Below are 23,049 nucleotides of genomic sequence, written 5' to 3'. Positions count from 1 at the left end.
AATTGTGACTGGAACTAAGCGTGAACAATTCACTTGTAAAATCAAACTCAATCAGAGAAGAAAATTCATTAAATCGAATGGTTTTCTATGATTTTTATGATTTTCATTTCTAAAATTTCAGATATTTTTTTTATTACACTACTCGGCCTCATTGTTGCGTCACAAGCGAGCCATTTAAATGAATACGCGCGCAGCTGCATTCACATACAGACTCACACAAGCGTATTTTGGGAGCTCATAATGCGGGCATAGTTAATTAATTGATGTGAAAGCGTTTAAAAGCGACGATCAACGATCCACGATCTGCAGCCCGCGATCTGCGATCCGCGATCCACAATCGTCTATGGAACACGCACACATTAAGCAAATAAAAAGTTTCAGTTGACGTAGCAGAAATTTTAATGTTTTAATTAATGACTTTCCTATACAATTGCACGGATACGTAAGTTCGATTCTAGATACATTCCCGTTCCTATTCGCAGCCGTCCGTACTCGCTTAAGTATGTACAGAAATGAAATTACTATTAATAAAAGTTTCCAGAAAAAAAAAAAATAGAAATCATAATAAAATAATATTAATAATTCTGCGCAATTCGAGCTTTTTACGTTTTTATTGCTGAGATCATTTTTGTGTTTATTTCTTCTCATTATTAATTTAACCCTGATTTGAATTATTTTACTGATTTTCACTTCATCGATCTTCGGTCTCATATTCCCAGTTCACATACATAATTTCTCATTTCGTACTCGGGCTGTCTTCCACTAAATTGATTTGTTCTTTCGTTTTCGTTAGGTTTTTCATTATCGTTTACATTTTTGTGATTTTATGTGATTTTATGTGATTTTTTCAATGAGGCGTAATTTAGTCTCATTTAAGCATTTTATTTGCTGCATTTGAATTCATTACGTCTTTTTCTGGGTTCAATGAGAAGATATTTAACCTTTTAATGAGTCTGCACTGAGGAGCAATAAAGAAATTGCGTTTTTACGTTGTTTAAAAACAAATGAAAAATTCATTTCTTTCAATTGAACGGAGATCGAAATTTATGGCCTAATTATGAGACACTGAAACTAATTTATAACAATTTTCATAATTAAAGTTTAGTCGAATCCATGGAATTATTACAATTGGTGCTACAAGTGAATTCAATATAATGTCCAAAATATTACGAAAAAGACATTACGGTTCTAAATAGAAAGAAGTCTTTAAAAAAATGCTTACAAAACTAACAAGAAATTTATATGATTGATATAAAAGTTATATTTACGATTCATTATATATAGACGATATGAAACTATCACTGATATTAACAAGTATAGTAGTCGTCCTTCCATTCGAATTTAATAGTTTCATTATTATTAAAATAATTATATAACAAGAACCTCTCTAGTTCTTGTAGGAGGAGAGTGTATGTGTAATCCATCATCCATTGTCTTCCCTCTATAATCTTTCAGGTCAATACGTTTCATACAATAGTTCTGTAACATTGTCAAGTCGTATAGATATGACATGGATCAGGTAATTAATATGATACTTGATACTTTGTGCAACCATTTTAAATCAATCTACTCTTGCAATCGAATGTTTCCACTAGGCATCTGAGGTATCTGTACTTAAGAGACTTGGAATTTTATCTAAAAACAAACACTGTTATATGAAGTGAAGAAGTGAGTATGTAGATGCTTCTTATTACTCAATTTCTCAATTCTCAAGTAACTTTGTAACTTTGTCCTGTCAGCAGTTTCTGTAAGAAAAATAATAAGGATTTATCTTCAAAGCTTCGAAAGAAGGGTATAGAGTAAAAGTTCAGAACTAAATACATATGAACGACAATCATTTAATAAAACAAAAATGGAAAATGAAATGGAATGATATGAGAATAGGATCGAATAACAATACTGCTAATTTTTATTCTTATATATATGTATCTATCATATCTTCAAAATGCTAGAATAATGATAAGATAAGATATACTTACATTTCCATTTGTGAATTATTGAAAAAATTAGTATTAAGAAGTAAAGAAATGCGACACCACAGATAGAAATATAAACATCAGATTTTAACACGCGATTGTAGTAATAAATTGACGGAAATATCTAGATACTTCAATAGTTTATGTTTACATAAATCAATATTAAGTATGAGAAATTTTTGTTTAAACGTCAAAAAATTTTAGTTTAAGTAATGTTTTAGATTATTTAAATTATTAAATAAATTATTTAAATTATTTAGATTATTTGTGTTAGATTTATTTGAAATGTTTACAAAGTGGTAATAAAATCATTTTTGATTATTTATGCTTATTAAACAGTGCTTTGGATCTGGTATCGGAACTAATTTTATGTTTTATATAAAGCTTATTAAAGATCATTTCCTAAGCACATTGACTGACAAGAATCAGATAACTCGTTACAAGTTTACTTATCAAATATATACAATTATGTTTAAATTTGTAGAGCAAATATGAGTGAAGATGGATTCAGCGCAAAAAAGGAAATCAATATGAAATTGGTTGCGATGAAACAATTAACACAATTTTCCACACAAAGGACTGGTTTCACTTTACAGACTGAACAAATAGACTTTACACCTAGCTGTATTTACGAATCTTCTTGCCCACAATCCAATCATCAGTTTGGATTATTATATGAGGTCCTCAGTACGTAGCATGTTGTATGCACTCCATTTATGTTTCTAATTCGGCAAAATATGCACACCAAAACATTTAACCTTATTTTTTACTCATAAATTATATAATTATTTGAATCAATTTTGCAATATCAACAAGATATTAAAATTACATGTGTAAAATATTCGTAATTTTTAACTTTGAGCAAAAACAACAAACTACAAACTACAAATTTCACATGAACAATCTCTGCAACGCTTAACAATTTATTACAATTTTTATTCTGTACGAGGCGAAACTCGGCGGAGCCTCGAATGTGCATAAATTGGTTGGTCTCAGCTATTATTTCGCACATGAATTTATTCATGAGCCTCAAATGACATAATGAGGTGCATTTTGCATTATTTTCGCATTAGGCGACTAAAGCTGCAGAGGGGTTAAGCTTTTAATACTATAAACACTTCAAACTATATTGGCAACACTTGTGTCCGTAGAGCCACACTCGCACACATATCTCCAGATACCCAGTACACTCCGTCTCACAGCTAGGCATCCACGCTGCCAAGTGTTTTTCTGCGGATTTCAGATTTCAGTTTTAAGTTTAAGTTTCTAAGCAACAAATTGCAAGTGTTCCACTCTTGCAGTAAATTGAGCTAATGCAAGTTTATTATTATTAAATAAATACAATATTCGTTTAACTGCAATACCAGCAACAACAACTACAGCTGCAGCAGCAACAACAACAAGAGTAACAATTATGGTTGTAATTACTAACGATTTTTTTCAGCTATTATTGAGGTTTATCTCAAAATTTGAATTAGTCTCCTTTTTTAATATCTTTTTTTTGCTTTTTTCTTTTTGCTTTTAAAAATTTGAAACAAATTTAAATATTTCTTAAATTATTTTTAACGACGTCGTAGGCTTTTAAGTAGTTTATGTACGTACTCCCATAAAAGTTTGCCTACTTAAAGTATAATTTTCAGTTTTTAGTGCTGGTGATTTGAGTGCTGCTCGAAGAGTTTCAGATACAGAATACATTAATTTCTTATTTTATTTGGGTTTCCAATGTAATGCGTGTTCGTTTTCCACTTTCGAAATTATAATTAAGCTTAATTATTTCACCAACCGCTGCAGAATTGTAAAATTGCGCCTATTTTCGCTGCTGCATATGCAAACCTAATTAATTTTATTTGATTTTGTAATTGCACCTTTCATTGCATGCAAATCAGGCGAATTTCTCAAACCATACGAGTAATCACACTTAAATAATAATAAAAATATTACTTTTAACAAGATAAGAGTAGCATACACGTAAACATATATGCTACTCACTAAATCAAATCGAAAGCTATAATATAACACTGAGTATATAAATAATAAAATATATAAAATTCTTACAGAAGTTTAGAGAACTGAATCTAGTTCTGGAATATAAAAGGCAGAAAAGGAATGAAAATATTGAATTCTTAATCATTTCTGTTCTAGATACGTTTCAATGATTTAACGTAGACTTCCCTGGGTGAATTAAAAGATGTTTCTTATGCTAATAGCGAAATAATCACCAAGAAATTCAATATACATACCTATATTCCCTTCAGTATAGTTTAGCTCTTGCATCTTTTTCTTGCAATTGAACTCGCTAAGATATTTTATGGGGAACTGATATTTATTTCGCATTTTTTCAAAGCCTTCTATTTTCATTCATTTTTCGACAATACTTATCAGGTCACTGATCTATTCAATTATATTAATAAAATTAAACAGCGACAAATTGGGTCTTTGTTAGACAAACACATTATATCTAAACACATCATTCTGTGTACACTGTTAGAGTAATACATGTCAATATAATTCGTTTTTCAAATATCACTATCTTTGTTGACAAATAAGCTGCCATTAAGGATCGTGAAATCGAGGATTTTGTCGGGCCGTACTATGAACATCACAAGGTCTCTTTTTCTTCTGTTCCTAAACATATTAAAATTGAAGGGGATCAGGTAGTAATAACATACTCTCGAATGGACTTAAATGAGGCTGACATTTTTTTACAAACACCAATAGTTAACTCTTGAGAAGCATAGAATAATTCTCTATTGCGTTGTTAAATGACTTGTGAACTTATCGTGCACATTGCGAAGCCACTAGGTCTGCATGATATAGATTAGGCAGAATTAAATCAAAAAATCTTTTGGCCTTCAGCAAAGGTGCCATTGACTTTTTTACTGGAATACTAACGGAGCTCTTTGCATTCCATCGATGCTTTAACAGTAGATATTGAATTGTACAGGAGCTCCTACGATGAGGAAGATATATTGCAAAATCCATTAATTACTTTCTATGTCTTTGTCTAGCACTACAGCAGAAGTGACTTTAATGTCTTGAAGATCTTTTCTTCACTGGTCTGCTAGAGATAACAGACTTGTTCACTTGGCAAATTAAATGGATTAACAACGATTATACAAAAAAATTATAGTGTAACTCACTTCTCTGAGCCAACTTCTATGGCATGATAGTGGGCAATAAATGTGTCCGAGTGGAAGTGTTGCCCTCTAACCTTACGAAACGTATTTCTTTCGGACTATCCTTATAGGTGAATTAAATCTCAGTGTCATTCACTTGTTGTAACACAACTTCTTTTTAACTTCTTACTAAAAACTAGTAGAAATACAAACTGAAAATATAGCTGCTGGCAAGATATAGATTTGCTGCTATAGCGTCTGTAAAGTAATATACAAGACGAAAATTCCAAATATAGATAGTGCTAACCGCTTCGTTTCCCATAATGCACAGGCCTATCAAGAATAAGATTTTCCATTATGGAGTGTACGAACTTATAAAACTGGTGAACATACCGATCACCAAAACATAATCTCCTTTAGTAATCATATGAGTTGATCTTTGAACAGTACCTTCTCATATTTGGGCGATCTTCTATTATCTGAGCTTATAGTAACAAAACGGCACATGTGCGCTACTTGGACAGAAAATAAAATTCTGACGTCACTGAAACCAATTAACCAACAAAACCCCTATCACCTACTTCACTGTTTTGAAGTCATTATTTTTAATTAACGTTTTTTATTAAATGTATTTGCTTTCGTTTTTTTTTCGTTTTTCTTATTGTTTTGTTGTTGTTGTTGTTGTTGTTGTTGTTGTTGTTGCTGTGGTTTTCTTATTTAGAATATTATAATTTCAACACAATTAAAGTTATCAATTTCATTTAATTGAACTAAAACTTTCTTCTTCTTCACTGTCTTCAGTGCCTTCTCTGTGTTCAGTGTCTTCAATTCTTTCTTTATAAATTGTTTAATTTGCATTTTATTAATTTTGCACGCGATCTGAATTTTACACCGAATACGTGCAATGCTACACTACACTACACAAGAAAACGTTACACAACACAGCAAACTATTTGACATAATCATATATTTATGTGCTGCTGTGCTATATTTTCAGCTCTTCTTCTTCTTCGTCTTTGGTTTGTCTTCTTCTTATTTGTATTCCACACAATATTTAACAACAATTTACTAAGCATGCGTCGCTGCAATTATCACCATTCAGTTTTGTTTTTGTGTACTGTGTCGTGTAGTAAATCTGATTTCATTGCTTCATTCGCATTTATGTATTGTTGTTGTTGCTGTTGTTGTTGTGCTGTGTCTTGGAAAGAATGTAATTTGTTGTTGTTTCTTCAGTTGCTGTGCTCTTAAGTGTTCATCAATTGATTTTGATTGGTTTGCTTTTATTTTAATTGTAATTTCTTGATAAAAAAAAACGCGCCTTCTCTGTAGCCTCTGTTGACATCGTTATGTTTAATATTTCTTATTTAATTCATATTTATTATGCCACAAACGTGCAACATAAATAATAAACATTTTTGTATTGATGATGGACCATACGCAATCGAGATGAATGTGTCCAAGCATATGTGTGAATGTGTGTGTTTGTGTGAACTAAAATATTCACTTTAATTTCGTATGGAGTGAGTGAATGAGTGGGGCATGAATGCGGCATGAGTGCGGCATGCAACGTAGTTTTGTAAAAGCAAAGATTTTGCATAAATTATGGAACAATTAAAATGCCAAGAATGTGATTAATTAAAAGAAAATAGAGATGGCACCGTGACAGAGGGGTAAGGTGTTAAATTATTTACAATAATGAAGTGTTAAAATAAATTTCAAATAAAATGCAAGTTTTAGAATTGTTAAAGCAATATGAATAAATGAATATGTTTAAATTGTTACTGATTGTCTTTTCATTTTTTATTATAGAATAAATAATTATTTTTTTATAATTAATTTTGTTTTATTTATATTTAATTTATATTAAAAACTCAAATAGATTATCAACATTTTTTTACCGCTGCGCTGTATTAATAAGTAATTCATTTAATAGATGCTGTACTCATTGTATGTTTATAAACAAGTCTTAGATACTTTGTTAGTAATGTGCAGTGTCATTTCACAATATGTACTTATTATAGTTTAATTTATTTTTTGTAAAATATTTTGCTTAATTTTATACTATTTTTAATATACATATATAATTTTTTTTTAAATGATTGTTCTCTTAAATATTTTATTAATAATACAACATTTTTCTTGTTACCAATCGCGTTTAATTAATAACGTTCCCCCATTCAACTTTGTAATTAATTGCTTTATTTCGTGCTAATTATGAATTGCATTCAAAATGCAACAATTAAGACTTTGGCCACTTGTGCCTAACTCAAAAAAGGAGTGGCACGCACACAGACAAGAAACTGTACTTACATTGGCCGACCATAATGGCTGACTGACACATGCCGATAATCAACAAAACAAAAATATTTTATACTTACGAACATTTTTAGTATACAAAAAAAAAACAAAATAACAAAATAACAAAAATAAAATCTAATTAATTGCAATTATTGAAAGCCGTAATTATTGTATAAAGCAAAACCAACAACAGCAACAAAAACAATAGCACAAGTAATAATAATCAGACTCACAAAGTATATAAGAATTATTTTAGACATATTCAGCAATTGCGGCTAATTATATGTCCGTCTGTTTGTTGATTTGTTCGTCCGTCACTCAGTCTGTAGAGACTGAGAGTAGACAATAATTACCATAAAACTGAGAGTAGTTATCTCCTATGTCCGTCTGTCTATCTGTTTGTCTATCTGTCTGTCTATCATTTTGACCATTTGTCTATTTGTCGATTGCTATTATTGTTTGCTGCAATTTTGCTTATATTGTTTATTATCATTTTTTGCTCATTAATAATTTAAATTGTTACAACAAAGCTAATGTAATTTAATGCTGTAAATTAATTTCTATAATTGCACGTATTATTTATAATGTAATTTTGTTTTCATACTTATTTCAAAATAGTGTATCCAAATATAGTTGCGATTGCATTTGCCAACTAATTATTTGTAGCACTAATTACTGACTGCTCGCTCATATTAGATTTAATTTGGTTTTATATAATTATTTTAACTAATTTATTTTTATTAATTATTCCTTGAAAAAACATCGGCGCCATTTACGACTGAGAGTTCTCGATTATTTCATAAGCACATCATTTACATGCGACAATCTTATCGATTTAAATTGCTGCATAATCGAAATTGACTTTTGGGTCCCATTACATATTCCACATTATTGATCGTTTTGATTATAAACTTTTAATTACAACAAAGTAATGGCTTGTTGTCTATTGTTCCTTGACTCAACACTGACGTGTTCACATTACCCTTGCCCATGCCCCTCGCGCCACTATTTCAATGCACCAGATGCGTTCTTCAGTGCTTCAGTTCTTCATTAAAAATGTCGTACGTGTGCGAATTATCGATAAACATGTAAATGCGTCCAATTCGCTAATGGCCACAGAGACCAGACCATAACTTCACTAATGGCCAGACAGTTGGACGGTTGAACGGTCGGGAAGGTGATACAGCAGTCAGTATAAGTAGAAACACAACATACTTGTATTGACAATATTTAATAACATCATTTATTAAGTATTATGGTCTAATGTAATGGGTTGACGTTAGGTCAGCGTTGCATATAATGTAATTATTTGTAATTAAAATATAGTTTACATTTATTTTGTTATTAAAAATTTATAATAGAAATTGCAAGAAATTGTCCCACATATGGAATTCTAAAATTTGACACGTCATTCAAAAATATTATATGCGCTTAATGTCATTTAAAGGACGAAAGGTAATTAAATTTAATTGCATTTTCATAGGAAAATTTTTACAATTATTTATAAGCAATTATTTATTAACAATATTTACGACTTTACTTTATACATTAATATATATTGTAGTGATTGTATGTTTGTTCGATATTATTTTAGAGCTTCGGTGTCTAAATGTGACCATTAATTTTTTTTTAAATAAAATTATCACATAGCTTACCACCGAATGAAAAGCTTTTGTTTAAAAATGTTTAGCATATATTTCGTTCTGTTTTTTAGAACTTCATTAGAGCTTAATTTTTTTCCAACACTTAGTAGTGGAGTTTTTGACAAATAGTGAAAACTCATTGATTATATTATTCCGCTGCTATACAATTACGGGCTATATATGTAAACGAATTTGATTTTATGTCAAAACGCAAAGCAAATAAAAAGTATCCATGATTATTTTTGGCACTTCCCAACCAAGTTCTATCAAGATGATCAAAGATATGTGTTGCGTGGCAATGTCGTGATGGAACACAGCTACTTTTCCTTGCTTATTTTGGTCAAGCGATCGAGTTATGATATGTGGAGATTGAATTAACTATTGCACCAGACTGAAGCAGCTTGTAGTCCTACCAAACAGGCAACATAACCTTCTCTTCTTTCAATCCAGGCTTTAAAGCCATTTATGGAGGCTTATAAGCCTATTTACCGCCACACAATGTACCAGTAATAAAATTAGACAATCGAAGTTCTGTGGTTTCTGAACCAATAAATATATTCGAACAAAGTTTTTATTAAATATTGTTTTTGAGATAGGATATATTTTGAATGAATTGACAGGTTCCGGTTAGCCGAATGGGCTTACCCAAATTAGGTCTAAACATGGTCAATTTTTAAAGTTTTTCCAATATTTCAAAAATTGTGATTGGGACTAAGAGATGAAATTCGGTAGACTAAATACTTGTACTTTACAAAATACAAAATTTGAATAAAAAATTTTTTATTTTTTTTATAAAAACTATATTTAAGGAAGATTTTATTTGAATATCTCTTCTGGTTTAAAAAATACCGAATTAGGATCGTTTAATTTCAATTTTGCCACACAATCCGGCGTTTGACCGTGAGCGCTTGTATTAGATATTCCATATTCTCGTGTTTAATCCATTATTCAAAACTTCATCAGATTTTTTTAGTGACTGTCTAACCAAAGGAAGATATATTCATAGCATCGAAATTTTCGTAACGGAATCGGGTAAACTACGAGTACTTCTGGGTCCGGAGTGGTTAAATCATCTTTATTTTAAAAAAGCATTACAAAGCGTATTTCTTTAACCGCGGACTGATTTTATATTAGTCAATATAAATGAAATGACAATTGATTATAATTATTTTAATATATGTATTATCGTAACTCTACTTATGAATGGAGTAGAATTTCCATTAAAACCAATATCTAAACTTTTACCTTATTTTTATATCCTCAAAATGCAAAGGACTTGATTTTAATGAGCAACTCAGACAATATAAGAAAATAATTTTAAACTTCGCATTTGGTTAATTTATTTGGCTTTTGTAGAATTTGCATTATTTTTCACAATGTCCTTTGTGTAAAATATAATGAGCACGTACAATATAAAGAACGGTTGAAAAGCGCTCAACTCACATGCAAAATTGAAGCTCAAGCTCGTAGGAAAAGGGTTGCAAAATTATAATTAGTTAAAATGCCTCATCCCCGTGCCCCCCAAAAACAGAACTCACGTTGCACAATCAAGGCTCAGTGCACTTACGCGATATATTTCGATAAATTCTTCCTTCTTCCTTTGATTTTGGTATTTTGCTTATTTTCTTTTTTTTTTTTGCTAATAATTTTAGCAAATTCCGCGCTGCCAGTGCTCAGTGCGTGCTCAATTGGGGAGTTTTAACTTATGTGCATATATGACTAGTATATATGACGCCCCTTCTGTTTTTATACCCTAATTTAGCTAAATTATATTTTTGCTTTATGTTTGCGTCATTATCCTGTAGGCTAAACAAAGCAAAACTTAGCAAACCAACGGGACATGCAAACATGCATGAGAGTTAAATTCAATTTTTTTAATGAATTAAAATTGCAAATGTGCGCATAACCTAAGTTATGGGGAAGAGATAGTGCGGGGAGAGACTAAATCAGTCTAAATAGGAATTAAAAAATGAAATTATAAATAAAAATACGAACAGAAATAAAAATGTGAATAACTCATTATGCAGCACATTAAGGACAAAGGCCGCTAAAGGGTAAATTCAATTGAGAGGGTTGCCAACGTATTGACGTTATTGCTACTAAGCCTGTAGTAGTAGTAGTTGTTTTTGTTTTTGTTGTAGTTATTTAAAACTTGATCTATATTACTGCTGTAGTTGTTGCTGCTGCTGTTGTTGTTGCTGTTATTTTAGCGTTTATCGCTTTGGTTATTGTTGTTGTTAATGTTTGTGCGTGCTCATTCGAATCACGCAAATTTTATTTTTCTTTAATGATCAAAAAGTAATATGCAATATAATAAGGACATTCAAGTTAAATTAGTGCCGTGCTGCGCAGAATTCATTACGGGGGTGAATGGTGCAACTGTGGTGTATACCTAACGTAGTATTCGTATGCATGTGGCTGACTATATGCGTTCACAATGGTGTGTGTGTGTAATGATACGAATAAGTGTATTGGCAAATGTACTTACATTTCGCAATAGCTTTTGTTTGTGTAATCGAGTGTAATTTTGAGAAAATTGCAGGATTTATGTTTTTTTTTTGTATTTTTGTTTTTTGTTTTTGTTGCCTTGCATAAATAATTTTTCCAATGATTTAATGTGTTTGCATTTGTAATATTTTTCCACATTACGTTTCGCTGCTACTGTTGTTGTTATTGTTGTTCATTGTTGGTGTATTATGTAAAAGTCCTATAATTTCATACATTATTTGTTTGTTGTTGTTATTATTATTTTTGTTGCTATATTATTTGCTATTGATTTTAAATTTGGAATTCTTTCCAAGCAAAGGAACTAATTTTTAAAATTGCATATCACTGTAGGGTGTTTCAAGCAATCAACTTAGACTTAAGTGGTTGGAAATACTTTAATAAATTTTTAATTAAATAATATTTGTATAATTTTTTCAAATTAATATTTTCTTATTAATATATAATTAAATGTTTTAATGACCAAAAGAAATTTTTTATAAAAATAATTAGTTCACGGGCTAATTGGTCAGTTATTAAATAATGATATTTTTATTATTTAGTTTTATAAGATTTTTATTTTCCAATATTTCGACTATATTCTATAGTCATCATCGGGGAACTATTAATATATAAAATGGACTAAATATTTAAATATGGTGACTTCAAGGCTTTTTAAAATGATTAACTCACCCTGTAATTGCCGTCGAGTACTTACACATTTGCACGGAATTTCCTGCAAGTTCATTATTTTAGGAGCTGTGCTGGTATTGGTAATGCATGTTCATAATTACTACCACGTGACTAAACACACATTAATTTTCAGAAAGTTTTTAAGAAGTTACTTTTTCGAACTTAAAATGCTTCACAAACTTTTCAAAGATTTTAAATAACTTTTAAATGAAAAAATATTTCCAAAGAAAAAGCTTGTGTAATTACTTTACCGTTCCAAATCCCTAAAAGCACCATGGATCTGCTGCATATAAAATATCGAATTCTTTGAATATTAAAGATATTCTGTAAAGGACATTATAAGTTGAGCCAAGATATGGTTTAAAAAAGTTATCTCGATATATTTTACCTCATAATTTTCAAACATTATTTCTTAATGTTGTGATTTTATAGAAGTTCCCATCGATATTATTTCTTTCAACATAATAGCAGTAATGAGATAGCCCAGAATTTATAATGAAATTGTACCACAAGTAGTAGATACGCCCGTAGTAATAGTATAAAAATCTCGTCAGGAAGAAATAATGAAATCTTATTAGCTGTCATATAACATACATTTTCTTCAAACAGATTTCTGTTGATGATCATCATTAGCCTCAAGAACTCAAACACTCGTTGAGTTGATTTTCACCAATCAATAGCGGTTGCTTAAATAATGTATATTTCCAAGGATATTCCTATCTAAAATTGGAAAATAATACACTTTCTATTCTTGCATAGAAGATTATGATTAAGAAGTGATAATGCTTTTTCTTTTATTTTTATCAACAGATATTTCTTGTGAAATTAACAAGCATCAATTGCGGAAATGGATCATCTTATTTATTAGTTGTTTATTTCAGTTGTTTACAGCTTCAAATCGTTTGCTACAATATATTGTGATTAATATTCGTTTTAAATTTTTAAGCCACGGTATACAACAAAACTTTTTGTTGATAAATAAAAAACGGAAAACGCATATGCCCCGCACGTTTGTAAACAAAAAAATGAGTTCTCATTTTCCCTAATATCGACATGATGTTGCCACTAGTTTGAAATGATCAAAGTTTGAAATTGGTTTCTATACACTGAACCACTTATATACAATACTTATAACTAAACTCAGTTATATCAATATCGTGATAAAACTCATGTAACCCATGGTTCATTTGGTAATTGTAGTCAATTGGTAGTAAAGTTCTTTTTAAAACTGCTTCATCGTTCTGTAAAAGCGACAATTCTTCTGAGCCATACAGAAACACAGGTAGAATGAGTGACCTATGAAGATTCGCTGAATTGTTGTTTTCGTAAATATGGATCATAAACTTTCAGCGAAAAAAATGTTTGAAGCGACTTATGCTGGTCATAACGTGAGAATGGATGATGAAACTCCAGCGAAAAAATGTTTAAAGCGTCAGTTGGACCAAAAAGGCTACAGGAGGTAGACCGTGTCTGCAGTAGAGTGATCAAATTGAGGTTGCAGTAACCACAATAGATGTACGAGACTAAAGACGACACATATTCAGCAAAAATACCAGGAGGAGAGTGCTACTTCAGACCTATAACCAGTAACAGATTCGTAAGACCATTTAAGCAATTAAGTACTTATAATTAAACATGTTGTCATAATATGAGTTGTTGATTTCCGGTATGCTCTAATAGTAACAAACCAATGGAAGTGATTCTCGTCATTTTGTATACACCTAAAGCTTAATTATTGTGTTTTATAATCAATTTTGTTTAATTTATGTTGACTATTGAAACTTTAATTATTGTAAATAATTAGCTTTATTTTTGCAAAAGAATTTATATTTCGCAGCAATTTATTTTTCGCAAACACTTCATTAAACTGAAACATTTTATTATATTTTAGTTAAACGATCTCATAATTTATCACTTCCCACTGACCCAGTATTTAGCCTTCTTAATAAATTAAGTAAAACTGCTTAACCAAACTAGTAAAACGTCGATTTCCTTTAATTTTCTTGGTTAATTGCCGACCTCTCCGTTTTCCTAGTTGGCTCGTTGGATCGTTGGCTCGTTGGTTGGTTGATTCGTTGTTTAATTTTGATATTCATGGATTGCTTGAATTGCAACGAATTGCATGTCTCGGTCCGTCTTGCATTTAAAATTATTGATGATTTGAATTATTTTGAATTGTCGGACGTGAAGCTGCAATGGCGCTCTAAAATGCTGCGCTTGCACTAACAAAATGACGTTCTACATAATTTAAATGTTTAATCTTCGAGATTTTTTTCTGCCATTTTAATTTTTAATGTCTCAAAGTTGTAAGTTGTAAGTCTTTTGCCACAAAATGAATTATTTTACCAATAGAAAGTTGCACTCGTAGCGCATACAAACATTAATGTTGCTAAAATGGTAATTACAATTTATGAGCGATACAGCATGAAAATGAGGATAATTATTCTGGTTTCTGCGCTCGCTATGGGTACAAGGAAGAGGCACGGGTGCGCAGGCGCTTTTAAGTTTAATAAAAATAACTGCATAACAAGTACAAGCCAAACATAAAGCAATGTACATTTATTTGCACGTAATTGTGTATGTGTGTTTGTGTGTGTAAAGTATTATCATTTAAGATGCGAAGACATTCCTGCGGGTTCGTTGCAGGCGCAACAGTAATTAATCGAAGCATTTAGCAGCGCATGTTAGCCGACATACTTTTCATTTGCTTTGACTTTTTCTTTTTTTGTTGTTGTTGTATTTGTGGTAGGTAAACTGCTTGTTGATTTCTTCTTTTTATGCTTTACTTTGCGCTGATAAGTTAATAAGACAACTAAAATACATACTTCCATTCAACCAAACTACCATCCGTCCATCGCTCGCTGCATTGATGGTGATGCATTGTGTGCTGTGTGCTATGTGCTGTGTGCTGTGTTTTCAATGGCATTCGTGTGTACAGGAAACAGTCAACATGTTGCCGCAACATTTTACAACACTGTGTAATATTATGAGTGCAAGCTATGCGCTAATCGAACGTAAATTAAAAATTCGATTAACACTTGCAAAAACTTGTTCGGAATGCTGAAAAGCATTAAAAATCATGTACAAAATTATAAACGTACCCACAAATTAATTATGTTGGTGCAGTTGTTGTAATTTTAATTTTTCATTTTTAATATTGTATATTGTATATTATTAACTATACATAATTTTGTCGAAAAACATAAGAAAATCTTACAGATAATATGCACTGACCTCGGCAGGAGTTAACGAACCTTTAATATCGAAGCGAAATTAATTAAACCACACCCATTTTAAACGCCCAATAAGATTTCAATTTGATTTCAGTTGAGTTAATTTAATTTAATTTTTTTGTTTTTAATAGTTATATTTAGATTGGCATTTGCTTCCTTAAATTAAGTTTACTGACACCCTAATTTATGCAAATGACTTTTTAATTAATTTTTAAATTTCATTTTCGATTACTCCAATATAAATTGAAAAAAAATATTCCCCAGTTTTTTTAAAGCAATATATATTTCTTTCTGTATGTGAGAGGAGAAAATTATTAAGAAAATAATAGTAATAATAACTCATTTCATTAATAATTAATTTAATTTAAAAGCAATATAATATAAATTTCTATTTCTAATACAAAAAATAATAAAATCCATTTCCATTGAGGTAATTTCGGAGGCAAATAAAGAACAGTTTTAAGTCTCTCTTCGACTATAACAGCAAATCTACAGAGCAAATAATTTTACACAACTTTTAGTGCAATCACATTTATTTATTCAGAAATTCCTTAAAATATTCAATTTGTAGACATACATTCGGCGTTAAAAAAAACTTTCGCATTAAAACGAAGGATGCAGGACATTATTGAAACTTATATAATTAAAATATTGCTGGCGCGTGCAACAACAAACTTTTCGCCGCAATAAACAGCAAATACAATAGTAATTACAAAAGCAACAAAAACAATTAAAATTCGTCGTTTTCACAACGCCTACCAACCCACACATATACGCACTCATACAAAAGACAAACAAAAAGCCACGTAAAAAGAGCATCCCAGTAGAAAACGGATCGATCCGTCATCGAAGACGTCTTCAAGACATGGATACATACATGAAGACCGATCGATCCAAATGTATGACGGTCTTTGAAGACACTTTCATACAAATTAGCCAAATGTCTTCAATGAATTTTTGCGTACATGTCTCGAAGACCGTCTCGAAGACCATGTCTTGCATAACGGACGCATTCGACAGAAAATTGTGCGCTCTTATTGCAGTGCTCATATAATTTTTTCACCCTTTTTTTTATTTCTACTCTTTTATTGCGCTCTTTAAATTTTAAATAAATTTCAATTTTCTCTTTAAATAAGTAGAAAGAAATTGTTGTATTTTGTACTTTTATTTATTTTATATAATAATTTTTTACATTACATTCAAAATTAAAAGTTTTAGAAGTAAATTATAAATTTTATTATAAATTATTATAAATTTTATTAAGACAGTAATAATAAATTAAATTAAACATAATGAAAATAAATTTAAATAATTAACTTAATATAACTTAGCATATCTAAAATTAACTAAAACTAATATAAAATAATTTATAGCATTTCGCTATTATCAATTGTTTTCAAAAGCGTTGAAGAGGATTTTAGTACAATTAAACCTTCTGATCTTAAGAGTTCTAAAATATCATTACTACAACGCCTGTTAATCCTGTGTTTTTTAAATATAACAGCTAATTTTTCACAAGTGTTTTCAGTTTTTTTATTTTCAACATCCTTTGTTTCGTTTCTAAAACAACTTTCACTGGAATTATTGTCTTCAATATTAATATCAATATATTTTCCAGGAACTAAGTCACTATTTAATTTGTTTTGATTTAATTTCTTTTTTTTTAATATTTCGTAGTTTAATGATTTTGTTTCTTTATTCATTTTGATTTTTTTAATATTTATTTCACAAATGTTTATTTACTACACTTCTACAAATTATTGCGTCACTTCATTTATAAAACATAGCGTCATCTGAGGCAAAATTCAAATACGTTGCTATGAAACACTAAAAATGAGAGAGAAAGCGAAGAAAGAGTATTTATATTCATGTTTTGAGCAATTGTTTTGCAAATTTGCTTGAACATGCGGACGCGGTATCAAAGACCGTCTTGAAGACAATGTCTTCGAAGACCACTTTTTCTACTGGGATAATAGTTCAGCTCAGCTGCTGTCGTTATTTGACGGCACTGCGCTGCTTGCAGCAAGTACCAAGGTGGTGTGGCATAGACAACACTTGTCTTGAATTTCATTTTAATACCACTACATGTCTCAACCCTATTGTGTTGTTGTTGTTATTGTCAATGTTGTACTGCAGCAGCGACATTTGACCACAGCCGTACGTCTCTCCGTTGTCCGTTATCCATTGTCCTGCTGTTGACGTTTCATAATTTTGTTGTTTTGTTTTATGCTTCTTATGCACATACGAATTCATTATAACAATAACACATACGCATACACATACACATACAAGCGCACAAAAAGTGCATTTATGTAAAATTACTAGCTAACACATGCATATGCATATACTTAAACTTAAATATGCTCACATTTGCATGCAATGAGCAAAATTAATTATTATGCTTGAGAAGCCCACCTCTGCGCTATACACCTCTGCATATCTACAAGTTTGAAGTTACTGTGTCTTTGCTCCTTCGCTTGCCTGCTCGCTCCACAATTCTTTCGCTCATTCGTTCGGTCGTTCAGTTGTTCGGTCGTTAGTCTGTTTGTGTATTGTGGCTTGCGTTGCAAATTAAGCACTGCTGCCGACGCACTAACTAACTTTACTAACTCAATGCCATGCCTCAACGGCTTCCAAGGGGGTAAGAGGCTTAAGGGTTGGTTCAAACATTGCACTGAGCATAAGCAATGCTCTTAACAAAATTGTTTTCCTACTTATACTTGTATTATCCTTGCAATGTGTTGCATTCATTATGCATTAAAATCAACGCTGGCATGAGAAATGCCAGTCAAGTTAGTTGTTTAGCTTAATATTGTAAGGGGATTGGCGTTCAGTTCAGTTGTGTGATGGGTGGAGGTAAGTGAGGTAGGTGGGTGCTATATATGCTCTGCAAATCTAAGCATTATTATTACAATTGTTGTATTGTTGTGTTGTTGTTGTAGGTGTCAGCAGTGGTCAATTCGTAACTTCAAGTACAACATGCCTATTGCAGACAAAAACACTGTATTGCAAATTTTCCAGCATTCCCCCGCAGCACTCCTTACTGCAACAACAGAACTTATTCAATACTTGATTGCGTTGCAGTAACCAAATTACAACATTCTCTACTGCATTACAAAGTCATCTATAGCTGTTGTGGTTGTTGTAATTGGTGTTGTTGGAGTTGTTGTAGTTGTTGTAACTGTTTTTGGTTTAGTAAACTTTAAGAAGGTGCACTACTACGAACGTGTTGGTGTTTTTAATATATATGTGTGTGTGTGCGATACTTAGTATCTCCAAACGGTTTCAATGCATAAACAAAATGCCTACGATTCTCTAAAGGATTCCTCATGTTAATACTGGAATACAGGGTCATGAATATTGTTGCTGAATAAACAGTTATAGTTTGTTAAAAAATTTTTCAAATTATTTTCAAATAAAATTTGATTGAAAGTTTATTAACATTGATTGAAATCATTAGTGATATATCATCTGATATTTATTTTTAAATATTGTTATTTTTAATAGAGTACAAATAAAACTGGTTCTGTGTAAATCAAGACTTAACAGTTGATGATAAATTGACCTATCAATCTATTAAAATGGATAGTATTTTTTTAATATGAAGTTAGTTTTTTTAAAGTAAGTCAGTTGATCTCTATGATCAACTTTGACATTTAACACTTTCACATCTGCGGATGTTCTTATTTTCAAATAAAATATTTCGATTCAAAATTTTCTTAAAAAATAAATGAAATAAAAAAATAAGTAAATATATTTTGGTTCAATCAGAATTATAACAAATGATACAAATATTATTATTTATCTGTACATAAATTTTACTTGCCTTCTGAGTATCTGAATTACCCTTTTTATTTAACATTTATTTACATTACATATCTGTAAATGTATTTGTAATGAATTAAATTTACAAACATATGCACATACACATACAAACGAACCAACTTAAAAACAGCCGCAAGCTTCGGTTGACGATAATTTGTTGCTTATAAGAAACTTTAATTGGTCCTACAGTGGCGGACTTATTATTTACGATGGATATGTAAAATATAAATAAATATAATAAATTAAATTATTTTTATAAGAAAATTTTAAATTTAAAATAATTAAAAAATTATTAATTCAGTTTTAATATCACGAAAATTTGTAAGAAGTTAATTGAAATTTGGCGTAATCTTTTGTAAGTAACTTGCAAAAAAACAGGAACTCGCTTAAATTAGCAGCATTAAATAAAGATTGTTGTTTCATAAGTTAAAGTCAAAGTTAACCTATGTTGTCTTTACAATATACATAATTACAAAGGATGCTGTCTGACTATCAGCTAAATAATATGTTTTGCTGCTTTATATTTCTTTTTAATATTTTTTCATTTATTATTATTATTTGAATTTATCATAATCAGTCGACTGGTATTTTCGAGTTTTAAGATCAAGAAAATACATCCATTTTTCTTACTCGTATCCCCACTGGCTCTCACTGACTAGGTAGGTCCAATTTTATTAGTTCTCCTTTTTGCATTTTTATGACCAAACATTCATTTTGATTAGTAACTCTCAACCACAATTTATTTTATGTTGAAGTCCTCTCAATTACTTTTGTTGTTGTTTTTGGAATGGTTCCGGTTGAAGTGTTTATTATTGGAACTATTTTTGATGTTTAGGCTGTTCTTAAGGTATTGTGCTAGATATTTACCAATTTTATTGTTTTGTGTGTTTTATATTTCTATCTCAGTAAAATTGAAGATTTGCACTTTTTTTTGGTTGTATGTTTATTAAAGTCATATCCGACCTATTAAGGAGAGTTAAATCTGTTACTGTGTTTTTTGATATTGATATGTCCAATAAATTGTGTATTGGTTTGCATTAATATTCGTTCAAAGAAATAAAAAATTAAATCTTTTAGTTTTTGTTCTGATGACCCCACATGAAGATTAGAAGGTTCCATTTCTTTTATTTCAATATTATTAATAACAGTTATATGATTTCAAGGGATTGCTCTAAAATAAGCCATTAACTTAGGGCAGCTCTTGAATTCGATGGTACAGATGTATGATATAGAGAAAGCACGAGTGATACAATTCATATAGAGAAGACGCTTCTTCTGAATATCTGATTAAATTGGATCGATTTCTTTTATTACATTATTTTTAATTTAACTATTATTATTTTATATGATAGTGTTTTGAATTTCTGCCCAATATACGTCTGCTCTGAACCGCTCCTAATAAAAATCTACAAAAAGTGATAATTTCTCACTTAAGGTGGGTTAAGGAGATTTTCCATAAATTTGCCTCTTACATTTGCGTTTAATACATTAACACATACACATACACATACACAAAAGTACATATTGTGACTCAAACTACCATGTCTGCACATGGTCTTCGACTTGGTCTTGGTCAACTCCGTACGACCATTGGAGAAGTTCTTATGTTCATTACGTAAGTCTCAACAAAGCTTACTGTAAAATTTATAACAGAATTGAGGAGGTGTAAAATTTTGATTGCCACGTCTTCGGAAATTTGTGCAATGCAGCATTGGAATGTGTGTGTGTATCTGTGTATGTGTATGTGTGTCATTGCAGTTGTATATGTAAATTTGTGATGGGTGTGGGTGTCATTGGTTGTGGTTGTAGTTGTTGTTGTTGTTGCAGTCGACACAGCGGCAATACGTGTGCAATGTCCATTTCCACTTTTTGCTCGACTGCATTTTGCATACAAATTTAACTTTATATCCTTTAGCCATAATGAGCAGAAGTTTGAGTTATAATTTCGGTTTGTGTTCAGATGTAGCTCTGCATATGCTTACGTATTTACGTATTTAGAATAAATGAGTATACGAGTTTGTATATTGAAATTTATGTTCTTCATTGTTGTTGTGGGGTTGCTGAGCAGTTGGCATTGCCATTGCCAGGCGAAAGGATAATTAATGAAATTAATGCCGAGTGTGAGTTTAAGTGCACAAAATATTCGATAATGTTTGCATAAAATGCAAATTCTAAATTATGTAGAAGACGACTGGGAAGGAGCTGGAGACTGGTCTGCACTCTCAGAGCGAGATTGGGGTTGGCTGACTATCATATTTGTTGGTGGACATAACATGACTTAAGTGAAAGATGTTTGTAATGTAATTTTAACGCTTTTTGTGTTAAATTGAAAGTGGAAAATTGGATAGTTTCTATCTTATCCAATATACTTAATATGTAACAAAACTTTTTAATACAAGATATGTAAGTTTACACTTAAAACATGTTTTAATATGTACCTCTATTTATTTTCATATTATTCTCTACTATATTGTATATAATTCAACATTTAAAAGATATTTATTAAAAAGTTAGTATTGTTTCACATATCTTATTTAAGGCTTAACACAATGTCTCATTGATATGGCCGAAGGTTGCGAAGAAACGGAGAGTAGTAACGCAAATCGTAACGCCGATAACGCTCCGACTATGTTAGGTACTGTCTTGCCATGCGAAACAGCTATTACCGCCTCTTTGGGTGTCACAGGCGGTGTGATGAAACGTGAATTCGTTGATGCGAGCGTGCTTAGTGGCAGCCTAACGGCAGCAGCACACTTAACCGCTAGCGTTAGTTTGTCCAGCCCCATATCATCGATGCCATCACCAACTTGTCAACAACAACAGCAGCAACAACACGTACATTGCCGTACACCTACTCCAGCTAATTGTAATTCAACTGTCTCCTCGACAACGTTAATTGGTAATAAAATGTCTACAAATTTAGCTACACTCAATTGTTCCTCATCCTCTTCGTCGTCATCGTCGAATTCATCATCCTCGTCCTCTTCGTCATCGTCATCAACATCATCAACTGCTTCATCATCGACAACAGCTGCTATTGCTGCCAACTCAAATGCCAATAAATCGCCCTCCAGCATTGTTGGCTCACCATTTTCCACCGCGGCCACTTTATCAGTGCGTGGCACTTCACCGCCCTCAACACCAACATTGCCAGCGCCAGGTACACCCGGCGGCCATGCCAGTAATGCCAGCTGTACATCGGCAGTACAAACGGGCACAACGGTCCCGCCAACAGCACCGTCACCCGTGAACAGCATCTCGCTAAATATAAAAACCGAAGCGGTAAGTGCAGCCAATGATTTTACATTTAATTATTATAATTATTTAAAATTATTTATTTCAAACAATAAATTAAGACAAGATTTCACAAAGTCATAGATTGGCAGAAAATTAACTGCTCAGTTGTATGAAAAACGGAAAAAGAGCAAAAGAACACAAAGTTTACATATGCCTTACACTGATTTCACGCTCACGTTCACGTTCATGTGTTGTTGCTCTTCGCGGTCGCAGCAACTTTTTATCCTGCAGTCATCTTCATTGATGCTGCTGGCCGGCAACGGCAACACCGACATGGAAAACAAATGACTTTTGCCAAAATACGATTTTGTATCAACGAGCAAACGCTTTGACTGCAATCAACACAAGAGCCAATCGGATGACTATGACAGACAGACATGCAAACATGCAGACAAACAGACAGACAAGCAAACATACAAACGGACAGACGGACAGACAGACAATTTGGCTTAAAGTTGTCATTTTTATGCTGCTCTTTGGCTGC

At 31.3% G+C, this 23,049-nt stretch overlaps 1 protein-coding gene across 1 annotated transcript in view; it reads left to right on the top strand.

The window, feature by feature from the left end:
• LOC119683824 (putative protein TPRXL) overlaps positions 1–22,678 on the top strand; it is a 60,239-nt gene extending 37,561 nt beyond the window's left edge. Inside the window, exons 3-4 of the mRNA XM_038097687.1 lie at positions 21,808–22,550; positions 22,625–22,678. Of these exons, the coding sequence (XP_037953615.1) occupies positions 21,831–22,550; positions 22,625–22,678 (774 nt within the window). The 5' untranslated portion in view covers positions 21,808–21,830. The remainder of the gene's footprint in view (positions 1–21,807; positions 22,551–22,624) is intronic.
• Positions 22,679–23,049: the final 371 nt, after the last annotated feature.

The sequence above is a fragment of the Teleopsis dalmanni genome, chromosome 2, assembly GCF_002237135.1.
Source record: "Teleopsis dalmanni isolate 2A chromosome 2, ASM223713v2, whole genome shotgun sequence".
NCBI lineage: Eukaryota > Metazoa > Arthropoda > Insecta > Diptera > Diopsidae > Teleopsis > Teleopsis dalmanni.
Note: the sequence above shows the minus strand (reverse complement) of the source record. Positions and strands in the feature narration are given on the sequence as shown.